Source organism: Cervus elaphus, chromosome 13 (genome assembly GCF_910594005.1).
Source record: "Cervus elaphus chromosome 13, mCerEla1.1, whole genome shotgun sequence".
Lineage (NCBI taxonomy): Eukaryota > Metazoa > Chordata > Mammalia > Artiodactyla > Cervidae > Cervus > Cervus elaphus.
The window spans coordinates 20,184,491-20,203,931 of NC_057827.1; the positions used below are offsets into that span (position 1 = coordinate 20,184,491).

At 41.0% G+C, this 19,441-nt stretch overlaps 1 protein-coding gene across 14 annotated transcripts in view; it reads left to right on the plus strand.

Moving 5' to 3' along the window:
- Positions 1–19,441, plus strand: part of AKAP13 (A-kinase anchoring protein 13) — a 314,895-nt gene that overhangs the window by 235,960 nt on the left and 59,494 nt on the right. For 8 of the 14 annotated variants that reach the window (XM_043921539.1, XM_043921537.1, XM_043921536.1 and 5 more), the window contains 6 exons: positions 469–522; positions 3,561–3,626; positions 5,434–5,626; positions 8,636–8,744; positions 14,584–14,712; positions 18,665–18,707. In XM_043921539.1, the coding sequence (XP_043777474.1) occupies positions 469–522; positions 3,561–3,626; positions 5,434–5,626; positions 8,636–8,744; positions 14,584–14,712; positions 18,665–18,707 (594 nt within the window). The remainder of the gene's footprint in view (positions 1–468; positions 523–3,560; positions 3,627–5,433; positions 5,627–8,635; positions 8,745–14,583; positions 14,713–18,664; positions 18,708–19,441) is intronic. The other 6 variants (XM_043921543.1, XM_043921547.1, XM_043921541.1 and 3 more) reach the window with 5 other exon arrangements.

Here is a 19,441-nt window from a genome sequence, read left to right on the forward strand (position 1 = left end):
TGGACTCTCCTATTTGCAGTTACCATTCAGAATTGCCTGGTACCACTGTCCTAGTACCTCTAGAGATAATGGAATGAGAGTCAGGGGTCATTTTCATCAGTTTAACTAATTCTCACAGTATTGCCTGCATAGAGAATTACCTGAATTTTAAAGTCTTTAAGAAAACCCTGCTAAAGTTATTCTTGGATGGCCTTTATAAAGTCCTTCTGCTTTTATAACTTAATAAACCTCATTCCTGGTCACCTGATTGTCCCCTCCATGCTCCAAGGAGTTAAAGTAGCCCTGCTCAGAGATTATCAGGCCTTTTTGGTGATGATGTTTTCCTTATTCCACATTCTTTCATTCCCTTACTCCCAAACCATTTCTCTTTGGTGATTGTCTCTTCCTGGTGTGATGTTTGTATGTTTCATGCGTTTGTATCCATTTTGTTTCACCTGGACACTGACCTCTTCCACCATTCATTTTCAGTTCAATGCGAGTTCTTGGGGATGTTGTCAGGAGACCTCCCATTCATAGGAGAAGGTACAGAGTTCACTAACTTGATGGACTAACTGTTTGCCTCTGAGCTTATTTTACTAACAAGCATCTCATTCTGCTTCATCCACGATTAAACAGTCTAATTTTAAAAAAGTTCTGTCTGCTTCAGACAAATAAAATACAGGTACTAATTGCTAATGTCCGTCCTGTATGAAATGGCTTCTCGAATTTGAAGTTTTTTCCTGTTCTACTTTTATTTTTAAAAAAAAAAGTTAAATATTTTTCCATTTTGGTTTTTTTTGGTGTTCAGATCACTTTGATAGTAGGGTCTCCCCAGCTTTATCTAAGGAGGAGTCTAAGAAGTGTCTGTTGTGCGTAGGTAATGGACCCTGGGGAGTACTTTTTCTTTCTTTCCCAAGAAAAGGGGGAGAGGAAGAACCGAAAATAGAAGCGTGCTCACATGCCAGGCCCTAAACTATTTTCAGCGCACTCTTCAGTAATGTGGTGAAAGCCTTTCTTCTTTAGCCGCCTGGGAGTCTCCCGTCCACCGCTGATGTGCTCCTCATTTCTCAGGGCTCCTCTCAGTCTTTCAATCCCATACTGACTTTTGGTCACATAAAATTTTGAAGCTGAAAATTGCAGTAATTTATCAGCTGAAAAGTCATTTTTAGTTGAAAAGTCCTGATTTGCTTTAATTTTTTCAAATGCTGAGTTTTTGTTTTATCAGTACATTCCCTGTACAGGAGTCATTTGTGACTTTTCCAATTTTTGGAAAAAGTCTAGAAATCTGAAAATGATGGTTTGATTATGGTTAGTGTCTCATATTAGGAGATACTTGCAAAGAGATATTTTAGATTATTAGCTGAGGCTGTCTTTTTAGGAAGTGGGCGGATAATGATCTTTGTTGCCTACCTGGTCTTTTTAAGTGGGTGTTTCCTTTAATTTCAGATTTTAGGCACACAGTTGAGCTCAAGCACAGTGTTGTCATGAATCTCAGATAATCATAAGCCTGGTTACGTTTGTCTCCAGGAGAACAAGTTATTAAAGGCCTTTTTCAGTAGACATATCTAAAACCTTTAGAGATTTATTTGTCTGACTGTTCCTTAAACTCTTCAATATGGACTTATTAAAAACATGCCCTGGATAACCCTGGAAGGTGACCCATTGCTGGATACAGCCCAGGTTACCATGTAGACAAAGCCGTCACAGCCACTTCAATGACGGTTTCACCCTTTGTCGTATTTTTGTACGAAGAACAGGAGTTACGGTTTTAAATTTTGTGTTAAGCCTTAGCTACTAAAATGGAAACAGTTCAGCAAGTGTTTAAAGGTGGAGCATCAGGATACTTTTTTTTAATCTGGAACTATCTAAATCTCAAAGCTAAAGAACCATGAAATGTTACTCTCCCAGCTGAGGAACTGAGGAAATTAGGATGCTCTGAAAAGTACTCTTACCGTTGTGAAAGGGGTTTCTGCGACCCTAGGACTATCTGCAGCTTCCTCCCCGGATCCTTAGGGTTTTCTGACATTCCTGCTGGCTCCGTTACTCATCTTCTTTATCCTAAATCTCATCCCAGTCTCTGAGTAAAGGGATGTTTAAAATCCATAGAAAGACATTATTTAATTTTTAGTGAATAATAAATTGGCGTGTATATTCACTTTCTAATTTTTTCTGCTTTCTGTTCTTAGTAAATTGGCCATGTAGACATAATATGCCTTTTTACTAACAGCTTAGAGGTATAAAATTAAGTTAATAATTTTCAAAGAACAGACTTGTGAATCTCATGTGTGTTTGTAAACTGTATCAAGGCTTGCTTCCCTCACACGTAAACCCTAAGTCAGTCTGGTCTTGCTTAGCAGACTTGTAGAGACATGTCTCAGCTGTGTACTTCCACGCTCTGCTTTTGTACTTGTGAGCTTTGTACTATTAATATAATCTGATTTAAAGTGTTTTACCTTTTAATTTATTTTTAATGGTATTATTTTAAAGATTTACTTTTAGAAGATCGATAGGGTTAGCTCATTTGTTTTCCCATCGTTTTCCTTGTCTTTTTTTGTCTATGAAAACCTTCCACTTGTCAGCATAAAGTTATCAGCTGTATGTATTCAAGACAAGGTGGTTTTTATTTGGGGGGGGGTTGTTTGTTTGTTTGTGTTTTCTTTTTAGCTTTCTTTTTGTTTGTTGGTTGGTTTTTTTGGTGTCTGCAGGTCTTCCCATTGAAGGTTCAGGGAGCAGATTAGTTTTATTGTTATCTCCCTTCCGAAAACAAAAGCATGTCACTTAGAACTTTAAGGCTGAAATAGTAGCAGTGTATTTTCTTTTAAATAATAGCTTTTATTAATCAAAAATCCTGACCTATGGTTGCAGCTCCTTTTACAGAGTACCTGATACTCTGAGTTGGTTATTTTTTGTCTGCTTATGTTCACTTACCATTTCCAACCCCAGATTTTCTGTTCATACTGCATGAGAATAAATGTAAGTGCTGAGATAGTCAAGGAAATAGATGACCAAATGGATTTTTTTTTTTTTAATCTTGTGGGAAAATAGATTTTCCACAAGAAATTAGGGGACCCAAAATTAGGGGACCCTTTGGTCAGTACTATAAAATTCCTTTTCAAGGAAAGACATCCCTTCATTATTAAAATACAGGGAAGCAGGACCATTGTTACATACTTTATCTTTAGCATCCTAGCCTAAATGGGTGGAAGAGTGGTGGGCAGTATAGAGAGTGTGTCCTTTAGTAGTGGGGTTGAAACACTGCTGTGAGCCAGGAAGCCTCAGGGAATGTGGGTACTCTGTTCAGAATTTCCTAGGAGGAATTCTGGGGTTTCCAACACTGAACTTGTTAACCTGTAAAGAGTTCATGTAGTCATTTCTAACATATTATGTAGATGGACATCAATAGAAGAATTGTGTTTTTTGTTCTGTCCATTTTCTAAATTCTAAATCAATGTTACATTCCTAATTTTTTGATGATCAGAAAAAATCCACCTGTCTCTAACTGTGTCCCTTCTTTTTAAACCCAATAATCCCATCCCTGTTTCCTCTTCCATTTCTGTTTCTGCCTCTGATGTCATCCCCAGTATGAGCTGGTGTCCCTCTGGTGTGCAATACTCTGCTGCCCTGAGTGCTGATTTTAATTACAGAAGGTATGGTATTGTTATGTGTCCAGCCACCAAAGGGGGAATCATAAAACACAGCACCTTAGCTTTCAGCTTTGAACTGGCTTGTGTGTGGCTGGAATGCATATGGCGGCCTGCTTTGTTTGTGAGCATGGTGTTCTGCTGCCTCTGCTGTGGGTATTCTATCCAGTTCAAGGGGTGCAGCCTTGGAGCTGGATGTTGGTCCCCGATGCATTCTGTTTGTCTCAAGTGGCTATAGATTCGGCTGTTTTCTGCACAGGCTTGTCTCCATGCTGTGGTAGACCTCTTCTCTCTGTTTTCATCCATCCCAATTCCCAGCTCCTAGGAATTAGCACATCCTGAGGAAAACAGTAACAGACATAAGGCCTCTAATAAGATGCAGTCATTTCTTAATTACGCTTCCAAATCCAGTCATCGCTTTAGTTTCTAAGCTCACAGATTGCTCAGCATTACATGTTGTTCTCGCAACTAAGCTGCCAGATTTAATCACTTTCAGGATTAAGTGTTGTGGTAAGCATAGGATCTGGCTTTCTCAGGCTTTAGAAATAATTCATAACAGAAAACTAAATTTCTTCTTCAGTTAGTCTGTCTTCTTACCCTTGCTACTGAAAATGAGTTTTACAGAGACGTTTGCTAGGAGTTAGTCATGATTTCTATCATCATATTGAAATCAGAATAAAATCCATTGTTTAATTTATAGAGGCATATGGTTTCAGTTCATAATAAGTGATTCATAGGAAAAAGGGCAAATAGAAATCCTTCTAGACCGGCATACGTGAACTTTTTTTGTAGCAGTTAACTTTGAGCCAGAGATAACGAAGAGCTTCATTATGCCTTCAAATACAACTCCACATGCTTGTAACTGAAGGTGTGGTGCTCTCCCCCTGCATTCTGAGATCCAGTGGTAACACACGTGATTTATTCTGGCTAGCATCCCCAAGGATGAAAGCTGGCCAACCTCTCTCTATAGCCTCCTCCTCACAGAAAATGCCTTTCACTCTGCAAACCACAGTCTTTGTTCCAGGGATCCCATTTTCAATACCAAACCTTAAGTTTGCTTTTTTTCTCCCACTTTGTCAGTATTAAGGAAAAAGAAATTAAACCTCTCTTAGACACCGTAACTTTTCAACTTTTGCCCTTTATGGTGTCCCGTGTGCCTGTCTGCAACTAACCATTCTCAGGAAGCCTGCCAGAGCGGTGCTTGTCGGGGCAGGTGTGCACAGATGGTAACGCGCCTGTGTGATGTGGGGTTTCTGGGCTGGACGCATGCCTGTGAAGTTACAAAGGTCACCTAGACTGTCGTGGAACGTGAAGTTACAAGTGTTACCTGGATTGTAGTCGAATGTGAAGTTACAAAGGTCCACTTGACAGCTGCAAGGGCAAGTCTGGATCTTGCCTATTTGTCTCCAGAAGCTCACTTAATGTTCGTATTTTCTCTGTGCCATTTAATTCTTTGGCTTCGGCAGGCTTCAGATTCTGACAAAAATTGATCACATCAGATCAAGGGTTAAAAAAAAACATAAATAAAAGATCAATAGATAATATGATCTATCCATATGGTATATTGAAAAATGTCTGAGAAAATGGCTTGAAGTAGCTCAACATTTGAGTAAATTGAATGAGGTTTTTTTATATTTCTCAGCCGACCAAGATCCAGGGGGAAGGGTAGGGGGCACTCATTTGGCCAGGCCCTTGCAGACGGTTTTTCCGGGTGACAGAAAGTTACAGGCAGGGGAGACACAAGTGCAGGGGCTTTGTTCCCTCCTGCCTTTCTGAGTCTCAGAATAAATTAACTGTCGTGTCTTGTGTTCAGTTTCAGTCTAGAAGGCTTGACAGGAGGAGCTGGTATTGGAAACAAGCCGTCCTCATCTCTCGAAGGAAACTCTTCAAACACCAAAGAACTCAGGCACCCTTTCAGTGGCCAGGAAAGGGGTGACTCTCTGGTGTCGCTCTCAGAAGAGGATCTTGAATCAGGCCAGAGGGAACATGGAATGTTTAATCAGCAGGTAAGGCTGAGAGAGGTGTGTGTTGCTAATTTGGAGGGGCAGAGATTGGTTTCTTTTCTCTAAATACCTCCTCATATTAGGAACAAAGAAGGCAAGACTTAATGTTCACATAAGGTTAGTAGTATAATTACGCACATACTCAGTGTTGCAAACAGCAGTTTCTAGCACTTAATGCTACTTGAAAATGAAAGTCGCTCAGTCATGTCCGATTCTTTGCGATCCCATGGACTATACAGTCCATGGAATTCTCCAGGCCAGAATACTGGTGTGGGTAGCCCTTCCCTTCTCCAGGGGATCTTCCCAACCCAGGGATCAAACCCAGGTCTCCTGCATTGCACGTAAATTCTTTACCAGCTGAGCCACAAGGGAAGCCCAAGAATACTGGAGTGGGTAGCCTATCCCTTCTCCAGCACGTCTTCCCAACCAAGGAATTGAACTGGGGTCTCTTGCGTTGCAGGCAGATTCTTTACCAAATGAACTATCAGAGAAGCCCAATGCTAATTAAAGAATATCGTTAATCTGCATAGATTTAAATATTTCAGCAAAGCAAACTTTTAAAATTAAGAAGGTATTAATTTTAAAACTAACACCTGGATGAACTTCTGAGAGTATTCTGGGATACACTTCAAAGTGAAATTTTTTCTAATTAAACAAAAAAGTTAAAAAGCCAGTCTCTGAGTAGGTGACTTTCATTTTAGGTAGAAGTATAAGGCATCGTTTCAAACTAAACAAACAGAAATTTAAACAATCTGTTCTTCGAATCAGTGACTAAGGTTTTGTGTAGAAATCTAGTTTTTTATTACATCCTGCTATGTAGCAATGATGTGACCAAATATTTTAAATCTAGCACTAGGTGATTACCTTAGTAATGAATATATCAATTATGGTCATGTGAAGGTCTAAGGGAAATGAAATTGAAGGCCTAAAGGAATTTTGCCTCCTTTTGTCCCCTCTTAGTGGCTTCTTGGAAGTTAAGAAAAATAACAAGAATATGGAGAATATAGTTATTAAAGTAGATGGTGTCTATTTATTCAGCCCAGTGGTAACAGGAAAAGAGGGGAAAATAGGAAACAATAAATTTGGTGACTACAGAGAGCATCTCTGACAAGTTCGTCTGAAAAACATGTTGCATTTTATGTGTAGAGAGTCCTTTGGAAATCACTTGTAGGACCAGGTAAAATACCGAAACTTGAGTTTACTTAGAGCCAGTAAATCCCCTCAAAATCTGCTTAAGCCTTTGTGTGTGAGAAAGTCAAGCCCATTTAAGTGACTTGCCTAAGGCCCCATAACTGGCTCCTAGCTGAACAGTACTAAACTCAGAATGGCAGACTTTAAGTCTCACTGTTACTTTGAAGTAGATGCCATTTGATGAGGCAGTTTCCTTCATCGTGTTTATGCAATGGCCTTCTCCTGCACTGACGCCCCTGGGAGTCTGAGTGGTGGCCGTCTGTGTGAGTGGCCTTGCTGAGTCTGCCGAGATGAAGCGCTGACCCTGCCGGCGGTGCTCAGCCTGCCAGGGGCTCTGCTCACCCGCCTGTCGCGTGTGCAGCCTCAGAGTGGATGTTTGAGCCGCTTGTATCTCTGATGCGCGCAAGTCGCCAGCAGCCAGCTTCCTGCTGAAGGTCTCTGCCTTTCAGCTGACGTCATTTTGCAGACCTCACCGTTGTATTCGAAACATAGCAACTGTTTGTCTCAGACTCCATGGTTACCCGTGGAACATGCTCTAAATAATGAGAAGTCTTTGGTGTAACTGAGTCAAGTTCACCCTAGTAACGGATTTTCATTGCTTCCCTTTCAGCACATACAGATTTCAGGCTGCTAGGAAGGGAAGGGATTTATGGTAATTAAAGTTACTTAGCAATTAGAATGGCCTCTCTCCAAGCAAAACAAGAGGAGTCCCACCGTCACCGGAAATGGGTTTTGTTGCAGGATCTTCTGCAGTAGGTCTGATTACACAGCCCTGAAGTGGCTGTGAATTTACGAAGGGAGTTGCAGTCATCCACATGTTTGCATATAATCTGTTTAATCTCAGAAGAGGAAGTGAAAACGATTTAGGTTTCTATCCAGATGCAGAGCCTACTTTGCTTGTGATCTTAAAACCTTTTCTATTTGTATCTCTGTTTCTAACTCTTTAACATCAGAATGATATTCAGTTCAGTTCAGTTCAGTCGCTCAGTCGTGTCCAGCTCTTTGCAACCCCATGAATCGCAGCAAGCCAGGCCTCCCTGTCCATCACCAACTCCCAGAGTTTACTCAGACTCATGCCCATCAAGTCAGTGATGCCATCCAGCCATCTCATCCTCTGTTGTCCCCTTCTCCTCCTGCCCCCAGTCCCTCCCAGCATCAGGGTCTTTTCCAATGAGTCAGCTCTTCACATGAGGTGGTCAGAGTACTGGAGTTTCAGCTTCGGCATCAGTCCTTCCAATGAACACCCAGGACTGATCTCCTTTAGTATGGACTGGTTGGATCTCCTTGCAGTCCAAGGGACTCTCAAGAGTCTTCTCCAACACCACAGTTCAAAAGCATCAATTTTTCAGCGCTCAGCTTTCTTCACAGTCCAACTCTTACATCCATTCATGACCCAGAATGATATTACTGGTATCCTATTATATCTGTACATGATATTTAAATTTTCAAAAGGCAAGCACTATACATAGTCTGATATTTCCAGTGAAGTTATTTTTATCTGACTGTGCATTCAGTAGATGTGTATTAAGTGCTTACGAAGTTTGAGACATCCTTACATGTCCCTCTTAGGAGGGATACGAAATGTCCATAAGCAGTAGATACTCTAACTGTTCCCATTTTACAGATAAGAACACTGAGGCTCAGAAAAGCTCGATTGCTTCTCTGAAGTTGAGCAGCTGTTTTGTGGCCTACAAAGCTTGTGGTCTTTTCCTCTGTGTACTGCCTTACTTCCTTCTGCTGAGTCGGAATGTCAAGTTTTGTACTAACCTAGAAATATAAGAGCATGAACTGAGAACTGTTTTACCTTTATTTCTTTCACAGACATGTCACAGATCTAAACAACAGGGATTTAATTACTGTACATCAGCCATTTCTTCTCCACTGACAAAATCCTTCTCATTAACGACAATCAGCCATTCTGGGTTGGACAGTGAGTATGCTACTTTTTTCCATTAAATATATTCAGAACATTTTCCCTTTCATTTATTTTTTTCGCTTTAAGACCCTGTGACATTGCCTTACAGCATTTGCCTGACTCTTCCCCTGAATGAATGACTGATCATTTACAGAAAAGGTGACACAGAATTCAGTTTGGAGACCTTTCTCCTTTTACTACATAAAAATCTCCTTAACACATTAAATTCATTGTATTCTTGGGCCTAAACCTGACCAACATTATTTTTTCAAACTCTATTTTGAAATAATTTCTGGTTTTTAAAATTGTTGCAAAAAACAGCACTAACACCACATAGTCTTCACCTGGACCCTCCAAAGTGTTATTTTAACACTTGTTTTATCCATCTTGCTCCCTTCCCTGACTTTATCACTTTCCTTAAAGATTTCTGAAACACAGGAAAGTAAGTTGCACATATAATGCTCTTTTGTCAAAGACACTGTTTTGTATTACCATAGTACAGATAACCCAAACATTATCCAATACTAGTTCCCTGAGCTTTTCAAAAATGTCAAGCTCATGAAGGACAGAGAGAGACTGAGATACATTTTTAGTGAAGAAAATGCCAAAAGGATTACCGCCAAATACGATATACTGAAACTGTATACAGGTTGAAGATCAATGAGCTATGAAAGTTACGCTACAGGCCCAGAGTGTTTGTAAATCAGAGATGCTCAAAAATACACTTGAATTGGATCCATATGTTTGCCACAGACAGGTGTCTTTGGGAAGCCCCAATTTTTTTTTTATTTTCAAAATAGATTTTTTTTTCCTGAGTAGTTGCAGTGTGGGATCTTGATACCAAGATTCAAATTCTCATCAGAGAGAGTATTGTACATTACATTCTTTGCTGAGAGATCATGTATTCAGGAAGCTGAAATAAAGGGTATAAAACCCTCCTGGTGTTTCTGTTTTTTCTTCACCATCTCCTGATACAAAACTCATCTTAAAATTGAGTTGAGGACAGAAGTAGCTGCCCTGTGGTAATGGGATGTTGTCTCAATTCATGACTTACTGGAGGCCTCATCTTTTTAATGTCTGCAGTGGCATTAAGGCATAAATGGATGATTGTATTAACTTCATTCTCATTTTAATATGATTAGTAGTTCAAGTATCAACCTGGCCTGTTGGAATAAAGGTGCCTTATTGTGACTTATTCTCCAAGATAATAGGTACAGACTCACAGAGTTGTGACTGAAGTAGTTGTTACTGTTCCTGTCTGGATCTGTGTTTGCTTTTGACTTGGCTTTGGGCGAGTGGTTCTGCTGGTATGGAAGGGACATTATTACAACAGAACAGTTTATAGTGGCTTTGGACCCACGTCCCTCCTCCCGGGGCTGGGGGAGGGCCTGCATCTCTATAGCACTAGCCACCCAGAACCACCAGAAGGTGGCCAGTGGCCAGTGTTCGGTGACACACACTCTTCTTATTTTTCCTCCAAAAAGCAAGATGGTTTTTAACTTGCTTTCAGTTGCTAGCCAGACACTCTGAGTGGTGCAGCTCCCCTCCAGCAAGCTCAGTCCTGGAGCACCAGGAACTCTGGCTCATCTTGTTGTGGGGTCCAGGCACCTGAGCTCCCGGCAGGGGGACCCAGCTCCGTGGCCAGTGGCCGTCCCTCCCCGAGGGGGACTCAGCTCCGTGGCCGGTGGCTGTCCCTCCCCAAGGGGTCCAAGCTCCATGACCGGTGGCTGTCCCTCCCCGAGGGGGACTGAGCTCCGTGGCCGGTGGCCATCATGCATAGAGCTTGGAGCGAGAGAGTTCAACCCTTTCATCAAAGTGGAGGCCACTCATTCTGATTTCTAATGTACATTTCATGTGGCTTTGAATGATGAACTGGCCCTGACTACTTCCCTAAGTGAGCACAGGCTATAATTGGAGGGCTTATCCACTCTTAATGGCAGTATTTCTCTTAAGTCCCTCCTCACGTACAGTTGAATTAATTTCCCGACCTTTTTTTTTTTTATTATTCTGCTCTGGAAACATACTTTTTTTGGCTGATATAAAAATTCTGGCTGTTAAACAGTAGGCTTATAGAACTTCTCTCTTGCATGCTATGCCTCTAAGCCTCAGGGTAACTGGATGGTTCTTGGTTTTTGCCACACACGCAAATTTTCACTCCAGATCTCTTAAATACTCTGCATGATTCACCTTTGGTCATGGTCTTCCCTGTTGAAAGTATCAGAATTAAAACCTACCCAGTGGTTTTGAAGCCTGAAGTGTGTGGAACACTTCAGGTATTTTAACGAATGCTTTATGGTAAGCACACTTAGTGGCTGTGTGACCTCACGTCCTTGAACTGTTCAGCAGGGCTAATAATGGGGTAGGGCTTAAATGTGTATTTATTTTAAATTTGCACTAGCCTGTTTCCTGGCTTGTGGGAGGCATTTGTTGTCACTATGGATTGAGGGTGTTCATCGTCCAGCAGTGTAAGAGCCCGTTTTTCTCTGACCAGAGTCTAAGCAGTGGTGAAGAAACGAGAATATGGTCCCTCCTTTGTCTTTAAGTGGCTGTGTCTTACAAACCTCTTGTCTCAGTACAGTATATTAATACTTCTAAACTCAGCGTTCTCTCACTACTTCCCAGCTCTTACTTGTGTTCTAGATTCTCTCTTGAAGGAAGTTAGCAACTTTTCCCACAGCCTTTCCCAGCTGTTACCATTTGAGCTTTTCTGCAAATGTCCACTAAACTGTTGCCTGGACTGTCCTTGGGTCACTGGCCAGATTAGAAAAACAGACAGACTCGGCATTATTCCCAAACTGGCGGGACACTGCCCTCTGAGAAGCCGCTCCAGGAAATGTGTTCACAGCCTCGGGTTGAGTGTAGACTCCCAGCTTGCCAGGAGACTGATGGTTTCTCATCAGAACTTAAGAATAAACTTTATTTTTGCATACACAGAATAAGGCGGTTATTACAGACAATCCCTTCACAAGTCTGTATTTTTAAACTTGTCACTGCTTGCACCCAGAAGATGCTTACAGACAATAAACTGTGGGATTGATTCGGGTTCAATCCTTGGGTTGGGAAGATCCCTTGGAGGAGGGCATGGCAGCCCACTCCAGTATTCTTGAGAATCCCATGGGCAGAGGAGCCTAGCGGGCTACAGTCCATCGGGCTGGGAGGAGGCACGACTAAAGCAACTTAGCATGCACACATGCGTGCACTGCTGAGCGTGCCAGTGGTGGTAATTTCAGAGGAGAGTGATACCCCTGGACCAGGAAACCTCCTGGGCTGCTTACTGAGGCTTCATTTTGCCCTTCATCTCACATGGCTTGTTATCACAGAGAACAGTCTCCCCAGGTGGCACTTGTCCTTGGGATCATTCTCAGACCTTCACTCGGGGTGGGTGAGTTGGCCAAGTTCCTGGGCATGCTTTGATGGTAGCGCTCACTTGTAATTGACCACGAAAGCGGAGTGGGTCTTAAGAACCAAACTGTGGCACTTGATGTATAAAATGCACCAGATCTTCAACATGAAGTGACCCACATGACCAAAGATCAGAGTGGGCCTCTGGGCAGCTGGACAGCGGTGCCAATGAGGGTATTTTATCTCTGCTTTCTGTACTTAGTCTCTCTCCTAACTGGTCAGTGGGAGGAGACTTTATTGGAATACATTTACTTTCTTAGGGTAGTTCTATTTGGAGAAGATAACATTTGACAAATTCATCAGAACAGAAATTCAGTCAGGCAAATTGGCTTTTTAAAAAATGTGTTTATGACTGCGTTGGGTCTCAGGCAGCAAGCAGGATCTTTTGTTGTGGCGTGTAGACTTATAAGCTCCTCAGCAGTTGGGATCCTAGTTCCCCAACCAGGGGTCAAACCCGCGTCCCTGCATTGCAAGGCAGACTCTCAACTGCTGGACCACCAGGGAAATCCCCAGATTGACTTTTGATATTGGCCTTCTGATTAAATTATGAGGCTGGAATATATTCATGGTCATTAAGTTTTAGTGCATTTTAAAACTGAATCCCTGTGTTAGCAGAACATATTCTTTCCATACATGTTGAAGATACTCCTTATTCTTACAAGTAGGTTTTTCTTTATGGTCCATGATCGTGTGACAGAAGAAGGGGATACTCTGAGATTTGGGTAATTAAGAGAGGTTATTTTCATTTCTTATATATGCTTCACATTTGGGAATACTGTAGAACACACATTAAAATGGTATCTTACCTTTGCACTGGACTGTCACTGCTGGAAAAGCCAATGCACGTGAATTCGTGGCAGGCGTTCTTTGTTAGGAGCCGTGGCTCTACTCTGTGGTCTGCCATCACGCGGCATTTATCTAGGGTGGAGTGTCTTGTGCTGGATAGGTACAGGGTTTTTTCTCTCATTTTATTTAGGATGTTGACCTTACAGAAAGCCTGACAAAAGGAAATTCATTTATTCGTTTGTTAAATTAGTCAATAGTTAAGAACTTGTCCTTTGCTAGGCACCAGGTGAGACAGCGGAAGGAGAGGCATGACCTTCCAGAAACGATTCCTTTTCTCACCAGACTTCAGCTCAAGGACATGAGAACAGTTGAGTGTAGCAGATGATGATACATGCGGCAGTTGAAAGAAACATTGGGTGCTTAGAAACCCCAGACTTGAGGGGTCAGAGAAGCCTAACTGGGGACCATGCCAAGTCGCTTCAGTCGTATCTGACTCTTTGCAACTCTTTGCACTGTTGCCCAGCAGGCTCCTCTGTCCATGGGGATTCTCCAGGCAAGAATACTGGAGTGGGTTGCCATGCCCTCCTCCAGGGGATCTTCCCAACCCAGGGAACGAACCCAGGTCTCCCGATGCAGGCGGATTCTTTACCGTCTGAGCCACCAGGGAAGCCCTGGGGAGAAGTGATACCAAAGTCAAGACCAAGAGGAAATCACTGGGAAATCACTGGGTTTGTTAGCAGGTGGAAAGCTAGACTGAGGACTCTGGGCTTCTTGTTTGAGGGCAATGGAGTGATTTTTGTTAAGTCAACTGATTGATTCTGACACTGCAGAGAGACCTCACTGAAGATCGTGTTGGGAAGGAGAGGCTGGTAGGTGAGTAGAAGGCTCTTGCAGAGCTCTGATGAGAGCAGGTGCTGGCCTGAAGCAGGCGCGAACCAGTGGCAGTAGAGAAGAAGTTGATCTTCAGAGAATTCTAGAAGACAGAATTAAAAGCGCTGAGTGAGAGACGATAAAAGGATTGAAGGGTGGTGTCCAGGTTTCTGTCCTGTGTGATGAGTTAGATGTTAGGTACCATTCACCAAAGGAAAGAGTAAAGGAGGAGGAACGATTCTGGAGGAAGGGCCTGAGTTGGTGTATGTGCTTGTTGAGTTTGAGCTGCTGTCGGATGTCTGCCCACAGGTAGGCAGTGAGATGAATGAGGCTTGAATCCAAAGGACAGACCAGACTTGAAAATAGAAAGCTGTGAGTCATCACTGTATCACCTGCAGATTGTACCTGAAGAGGCAACAGTGAATGAGGAGGTTTGGGGTAGGCGGCAAGAGAGCCAATAGAGAATCCCGAGGAACACCACCATGCCAGGCGTTTCCTTACCTTGAAGGGGGAAAAAAAAAAAAAAAAAACACTCCGGCTGTAAATGATGGCTGTGAAAAGTAGCACACTTCCTGTTTTCACAGCCTAAAAAGTACATCTTTGTTGGATGCATTTTCTTAAGTCGCATTACCATTCTGCATATTGAAAAAGAAAGGTGAAAATGTGAATACATGACACCTAGAGGCCTAGACAGCCTCCCTGGCATCCTTCAGGCCAGTGACATGGTTCTCGGCACCGTGTCTTTGTTTTGGTGTGATCCGCAGGCGCTAATGTCTTCTGTCAACCTGTTCCTCAGCCCAGCAGCAGAGGCGGCCAGCACGGCGGATCTCGCTCTCCGTCAGCATCTCACCTCTCCTCCTTAAGTCTAAAACTCTCTTTTCTCTTGGCTCTTCTTACTCCAGTGATGAGGAGGAGGAGTTGCATAGTAAGTAAGCAACTTTGGGGTCCAGTGGCTGCTCTCCAGGGCCTGACCAGTGCTGAAAATGCCGTAGGCTTGGTACTAAGAGACTGGGGGGCTTTAATCCTCTTGCATGTCACCACTGCTGAATCATTTGCTTTCATGCTTTGCTTTGAAAATGAATTTGGATAAAATTATAAAGTTTTTGTCTTGTACACCACCAATGTTGACTGATCCAGTGACCCAGTTCCAGGGCCTGAGACATCGTCTCAGAACAGAGATACCTGCAAAGGCGTAAGGGGCTCCCACCCCGCCTTGTGCCTTTTGTAATGCTGTGTGCTAACTTCTCAAAACGTTCCATTCAGTCCTGTAAATGTCACTGTCATTGTTTCCCCTCTTTTGTCTCATGGGACAGATACCTAGATGTCCATCTGTGACCTTTAAAAGTCACTGTCAAACTTTTTTCTTCTCGACGCACCCCCCCCCGGCCCCCCCCCCCCGCCCCGCCCCCGTGTCTTTGTCAGTTTTTTATTTGTTTGTTGGCGGGGCAGGGGTGCCGTGCTGCATGACTTGTGGGATCTCAGTTCTCCAGCCAGAAGCTGAATCCAGGCCATGGCCATGAAAGCTCGAATCCCAGCCTCTAGGCCACCAGGGAACTGCCCCAGACCATTTCTTTAAGAATATCTTTTCTGTGAGATTAAACCACATGAATTAATTGGGTGGAAGAAGTTCCTTTGGAACTTTTACTTTTCAATCCTTTCACTACACTGTAGGTTTCAGATTATTATATCATTACTTAATAATCTAGTTTAGTATTAGTTTTAGTAAACTCGGAGAGGAAATGAATCCTGACCGCCATGAAAATTACTCTTTACAGTTGTATGAGATTTCTAGACGATTCCAGTATTGCTGTTATTAATGGAGAAACTACTTGCTATATAAAGCTAAATAATGAATTGTTTTCATATAAATCAAATTAGTCTCAGGCAGTTATAAATATGATTCAGCATGCTTGTTCAGCGCCGTTTGCTGATCCTAAGTTTGAGCAGTATTTAATACTTAAATATTAAAATTTAGTATTTAGTAAAGTAATTAACCTCCAACTAATAAAAATAAATGAAAAAAAGGCAGAAAAATAAAAAATAAATAAAATTTAATATTTAGCAATATCAAGTTCAGGGTGACATTTTTGCATTGTTCTTAAAGGAAAGTGGCTTAGGCACAAATGAAGTTCTTATATGTTCAATACTTTTTCACAAGTAAACGGCCTTTGGTATAGGCATATAAGATTTTCACTCCATACCAGTTGTCACAGGACGGAAGTTGTCTCATGGGACAGATACCTAGATGTCCATCTGTGACATTTAAAAGTCACTGTCAAACTTTTTTCTTCTACAACTTTTGAGTTTTTCCAAATTCTCAAGGCTGTTTCATCTCAAAGTATTTGTAATATGCTTGGAAATAGGTTAGCATGGCAAATAAAACTAAGTTTCCAGTAGTGTTTCTTCTACCACTAATATAAAATTATTACCAGTTATGCAGTTAATCAGCTCTGGTTACTCAGTTAATCCAACATAATGTCATCACAGAGAATAGAAGCTCAAAGAAACCCTTGAATCAAATGTCCAGCATTCCTCAAAATGTGTTCCTTAATCTCAAAAATACAGTGAAAATTATGGGGTAGGGAGATAAGAGAAATGGCGGGGGAAGAGTTGGTTCTCAAACATATAAATTTAGGAAACTATTTTAAGCAGATTTCAAAGGCTTATGTGTATCTTGTGAGTTTTGAAGGTAGTGTTCAATATGCTGTGATTCCAAAATGTATTAACCAGGTAAACCATAGTATGTGCAAGACAATGTATGACGTCTCAGGAGACAAGTGTTCCATGGAACACACTTTTAAAAATACTATGTCCGTCTAACAGTTCCAGTCCTGGAATGTTACTGTATTAGGTCTGCAGGTTGTTTCATGCCTTAAAACAGAAAAAGGCTCGTTGAAATATGCTATTTACTTGCAATAGTACTTAATAGGCTAAATTCAATGACAGATTTCTTTGCTTCTGTCTGTAATTATGTCATGGAAGTAACGTTGGTTATATCATGTTCTTAGATGCTCTGAAAACTTGACACTTCAGGAATGTCAGAAGCATTTATTTTAGAAACATTGGTGAATTAGTCACTGTTTTCAGAACCATACCTGAGAGGTCATAGTAAATGAATTAAAATGAATTGAAGTATCTTTTAGCAACAAAAAAGTTGGAAATCCTTATAGGAGTTACAGATTCTCACAGTATTTGTATCACGTATTTGTTGAGTTCTTAGTTTATTTGACAGAAACCTTCTGGGAGCTTATTCTTGGCCAGGCTCTCTGCTGGTTGGGGTTTTTCTTTATGAGTTTTATTTTTACTTTGTTCATATTACTGAGGTGGTAACTTACTAGGTAACTGATCACATGTACAGCAGAATCCTGGCAGCCTGAGAGAACTTGATGGTGCTTGTATCATTCGGGGCTCCTTAAGTGTAAAAGTTTTAAAGCCCCCAATCTAAACCACACTCTTAATTTTTATTTAGGTAAATGAAGGCATTCTGAGCTTTAAATGCTGGTGTTCTCACCAGATCATGAAGAACTGAAAGATAGATCCCAGATCTTATTCTTCCTCTTCCTCTTCCTCTCTCTTCTGGCTGTTGTTATTGTGCATCATAAGTGAAATAGAAGGAAAACCCCAAAAAAGTAAAAGGAAAAGCTATAAAAGCGATCTTTTGAAGCCTTTGAATTCATTTTTAAGTTTCTAATGCATTATTTACACCTGTTGGCTCTATGTTAGTAATGACTTCAGCTTTGCATTTCTATTCAAAATCTGGAACAATTTGGGAGTTTTTAAGAGTTTCAAATGTTGATAATTTGATAGTGGAACATTTTTCATACCTCTATCAAATCGAAGTTTCAGTAATGTCAAGGAGAAAGGTGTGTTTTGTCCACATAATAACAGTAGTTACACAGAGCACCCTTTGTCTACCTGGAATCACACACAGAAGGTGTTTCTATACCTGATCTCCTAAAACTTGGAAACCACTTGCCACTGTGTGATTGCGGCCTCTCTCTCATCTGAGTCCTAAAGTAGGTTAACCTCTATTAACATGTCATAGATAAAATAATGGTATCATTACTTCTTTATTTATTCCAGTTAATACCCTGTCTGACTTGGCTGTTGATGTAATGACTCATTTCAGTTTATGGTCTGATAGTTATGGAAGGAGGAAAAATATATGTGCCCTACTCATTTTATCAGTATCAAGCTAGAAAGACCCTTAGCATCTGTTTTATCTTCCTTATTTCAGAGATGAAGAAATGAAATCAGAGATCTCACCCCAAATTAGTGGCAAACCCTAAACCTTATAAGTTGAGTCTAATGCTCTTTCCTGTTCACTAATCCATTTCTAGGCATGCTCAGGAAAATGTCAGGCATATATTAGCTTGACTTTTAGTGTAGAAATATATGAATACAAAATTAACAGCATACAGAAAATGACATGTCATTTCCTGTTGTATATTCCTTCTCTGACAGCATCTCAGAAAGATGGCCTATGGACTCTGATGAACCTTCATAAGAACAGAAATTAAACATACATTTGAGCATTTTCATTGTTTCATTTTGGGGTTTCTTTGGTTACTTGAATCCTGGATTAAAAGAAATTTTCCCCATGAGAAATTCACTCCCAATTGCTGCCAATTTCCAGTTCTAATTTGAGGGTTTCATTTTTAATTTTTCCTTCTTCTAAACCCTCAGAAGGATCGCTTCTCGGCCTTTTGGCTAAGGTCAAGTGTAGTAAACCCTCAGAAGGAAAAGCACCCCACACTGGCTTTCAGAGGCTATTTTTTGCTTTATCTGTGTCAGTCATAAAAACACTAAGCATTTTATCTGTTATCCATGTAAAATGCTTTTGTTCTAACTTTTATCCTGCCATTCTTGTTTTCCAGGTTCACGGCCCTTCCACAGCACCAGCTCTAATCTGACTGGGAGGTACGATATACATTTATTTTGCTACTCCTTTTCTCCAGATAAAATGAAGGAAATCTGAAATGTCTTAACGCATTTATGCAAAAATAAGTTAATTGAACTTACTGGAATTTTACTTCCTTGATTGATAAATTTGGAATATTGGTTTTTTAATTTATGTCCTGAATAGTTTTCTACTTTTATTCTTTATAGCATCCTATAGATAAAGATTATTGGTTGCACTTAGTCACATAGGATACACTTATATTAACTTTATGAACTTCGCACTCTTTGCTTATGGCAGTTTTTAATTTCTAAGTCTAAGAACATTTTGTTTCACGGTGTGTGTGTGTATCGGTATTCATGCAGTATTGCTGCCTACTTAGCCCTTGCAAGCTTTAAAGCTATTTTCTTCTGTATAGGTTCAGTCAGTACACACCTCTGTCCAGGGAACTGACTTAGTTTTTTGTTTGTTTGTTTGTTTATGACTTAGTTTTTAACAACAGGCTAGAGATTGCTATTTTGACTCATTGTTTATTTTTATATTCTACTTTTCAAGCTTATGAGATTAAATATTCAATCTTAAGCATAATTGGGGTTCTCACTGTTGCCCTGCAGTGTCTTATAAATTGCCTTCTTTTTGCAAAGGCATCAGTTGTGACCCAGTAATCCAGAACTCTCTCGATATGAGTCCTCTTGTTTTCACTTACGTCAAATTCTGCTTACTCTTTGTTCTTTCTAGAGCAGTTTTCATTTCC